General features: G+C 59.9%; 1 protein-coding gene across 1 annotated transcript; it reads right to left on the bottom strand.

Moving 5' to 3' along the window:
* Positions 1-217: 217 nt before the first annotated feature.
* On the bottom strand, positions 218-1,746 carry LOC111347727 (uncharacterized). The gene has a single exon (NM_001357720.1). The coding sequence runs from the start codon at positions 1,680-1,682 to the stop codon at positions 546-548; it is 1,137 nt and encodes a 378-aa protein (NP_001344649.1). The 5' UTR covers positions 1,683-1,746; the 3' UTR covers positions 218-545.
* Positions 1,747-2,331: the final 585 nt, after the last annotated feature.

The raw sequence follows: 2,331 nt of genomic DNA, 5'->3' as shown, positions 1-2,331 counted from the left end.
TTTTTACTGTAAAATCTAAGAATTTTGGGTTGTATGTCCTAAAAAGAAAGCTTATCCTAATTCAAATTAGGACTAAAGTGATAACGTGCAAGAAAAGAAGCATTCCACAAAGGCTGCACTCTTGGCATGGCAATACAATGGCAAGAACGCTGCAATTCCGTTCAAAGTTTTTTCACACTACTGGCCTGATCGAAAAAGTGATTTCTCCATCAATGAGACCGTGATTTCGTCTCAGAAACTTGTACAGTACTCTCGGACAACATTTGATTGAAAACAGTGACTGTTTTCATCCTGTTCAAAACGTAGCAAAAGCTTTGCTGCTGGCGCCGCCCACTCCATTCGCTACACTACTATTTTCACAATGGTCCGAGGAGACATCAGCGTTGGTTGCTGCGACATTCGAGAAGGACGGAACACCTCAGTGTTCCCCCGATCAGGACCGAGCTGAGGCTAAAACCAACGGAGGCGGCGGCGCTGGGGGGTCTTGCTGCTGCAGCAGACGACGCGCGTGCGCAGGAGAGAGAGATGGCCATTGGCCAAGGAGACTAGAAGCCGTTCATCTCGAGCAGGTAGGTGCGACGCTTGCTGAGCGCGGCCACGGCCTCCCTGAGAGGCCCGTCGAAGGCGTTGGCGGCGAACTCGTCGAGACCCTTCCTGCCGCCGCCGCCGCCGGTGCCCGCGGTGGCCTCGCCGACGGGCCTGATGACCACGAGCGTGGCACCGTGGATCCTGGTGCCGTCCGACAGCTCCAGCAGCGGCGCGTAGCGGAGCTTCATGTTGCAGGCGGGCACCTGCGTGCGGTTGGCGGCGGCGGCCGCCGCGGCGAGCGGCTTGTCCCTGAACTCCTTCAGCTGCTCGCGCCCCATGCTGAGCGTGCCCTGCCCGTTGGCGTCCGTCAGCGCGACCTGCTCCAGCGTGGGGTGCTCCTTGACGATCTCGCGGAGGAGGTAGTGCCTGGTAGCCGCGGCGATGAGCGAGCTGATGGTCCAGACCACGCGCAGCTTCAGCCCGCCGTTGGTGTAGAAGGACTCCGGGATGCTGCCACCGCCGCCGCCGCCGTCGCCCGCGTCCTCGGCGTCGGCGTCGGCGCCGGTGGGGGCGCGGGGACCCGCGGCGGCCCGGTCCACCTTGGTGCCGCCGAGGATGACGCAGCTCTGCAGCGTGCTGCCGAACACGGCCTTCCACCTGAGCACGACGCCGTCGTCGGTGCCGACGTCGGACACGGGGAGCTCCATGCGGAGGTTGCGGATGCTGCTGAAGTTCTTGAGCACCTGGGCCGGCGAGTGGTGCTGCTGCTGCGCCTGCGCCTGCGCGTGCTTGTGCGCCGCCGCCGCGGACTTGGCGTCGCAGTGCGCGAAGGGCTTGAGCACGGCGAGCAGCACGGCCTTGAGGAGGTGCGAGAGCACGGCGCGCGGGCGCGGCGCCCCCGCGAGGCCGAGGAGCGCGTCGCCGTCGCCGTCGCCGGCGGGGATGACGCGGTCGATGCGCAGGCAGGCGTCGTCCACGAGCGGGACCAGCGCGTTGAAGCGGCGCGACACCGCGGAGCAGCGCCCCAGCGACCGCGCGTCGGCGACCTTGTTGAAGATGAGGAGCACCAGGGAGTCGGGCACCCGGTCGAAGTGGTCCTCGCCCTCCGCCGCCAGGAGCAGGTCCTCCGCGAAGACCCGGTGCTTGGACTGCATCCTGTCCTGCCTGTGGCTTGGATCCTTGCCGCAGCTCACAGCTCGCAGATGAGGAAGCGAAGGGAGTAGCTGAGGTAGGAAGAGGATGGTGGTGGCGAGTGAAGGCGTGGCGGAGGCGCTTATAAAGGCGACGACGGAGGAGACGGAGACCGACCGTTTGTTGAAGTCCATCCATGGCTCGCTGTCGGGGTCGGGACGCCCCTAATCATACCGTTACCCGGATCAGCTACGTATTTTTCTACCGTTGCCTGCCTTATCTCTCTGCCCAGCTGGTCCTAGGAGATTAGGTTTAATTAATCAACCATTCCTCCTCGTCTCGCCCGATCCTATTCCTGCAGAATCTGTGCAACGGTACTCTCAGTCAGTAGTCAGCAGCCGCTAGCGCTAATTAGTGCCTTGTCATTCCTTCGCGAAAGAAATATGTATAACCAACACAAGAGAAATCAAACGACCTTTTATCCAAAAACAACAGACATTCAAACTGTGATAGGAATTGGAAACTAAATGGTTAGATGCACAACCATATTTCGTATCCCAGATGGTTAGGCTATCTCCAGCCGCATCTGCGGCATGTTCTATTTCAAACTTCACTCTTTAAACTGTGTAAAACAGTTACAATATAAGGGAACATTTCCAGTCTGTTTGGTTA

This window comes from Zea mays, chromosome 9 (assembly GCF_902167145.1).
Source record: "Zea mays cultivar B73 chromosome 9, Zm-B73-REFERENCE-NAM-5.0, whole genome shotgun sequence".
Taxonomy (NCBI): domain Eukaryota; kingdom Viridiplantae; phylum Streptophyta; class Magnoliopsida; order Poales; family Poaceae; genus Zea; species Zea mays.
This window is presented reverse-complemented; position numbering and strand designations above follow the sequence as displayed.

Bases quoted from the DNA above. Each gene is read 5' to 3' on its own strand.
- LOC111347727 (NM_001357720.1), bottom strand. From the start codon at position 1,682: ATGCAGTCCAAGCACCGGGTCTTCGCGGAGGACCTGCTCCTGGCGGCG.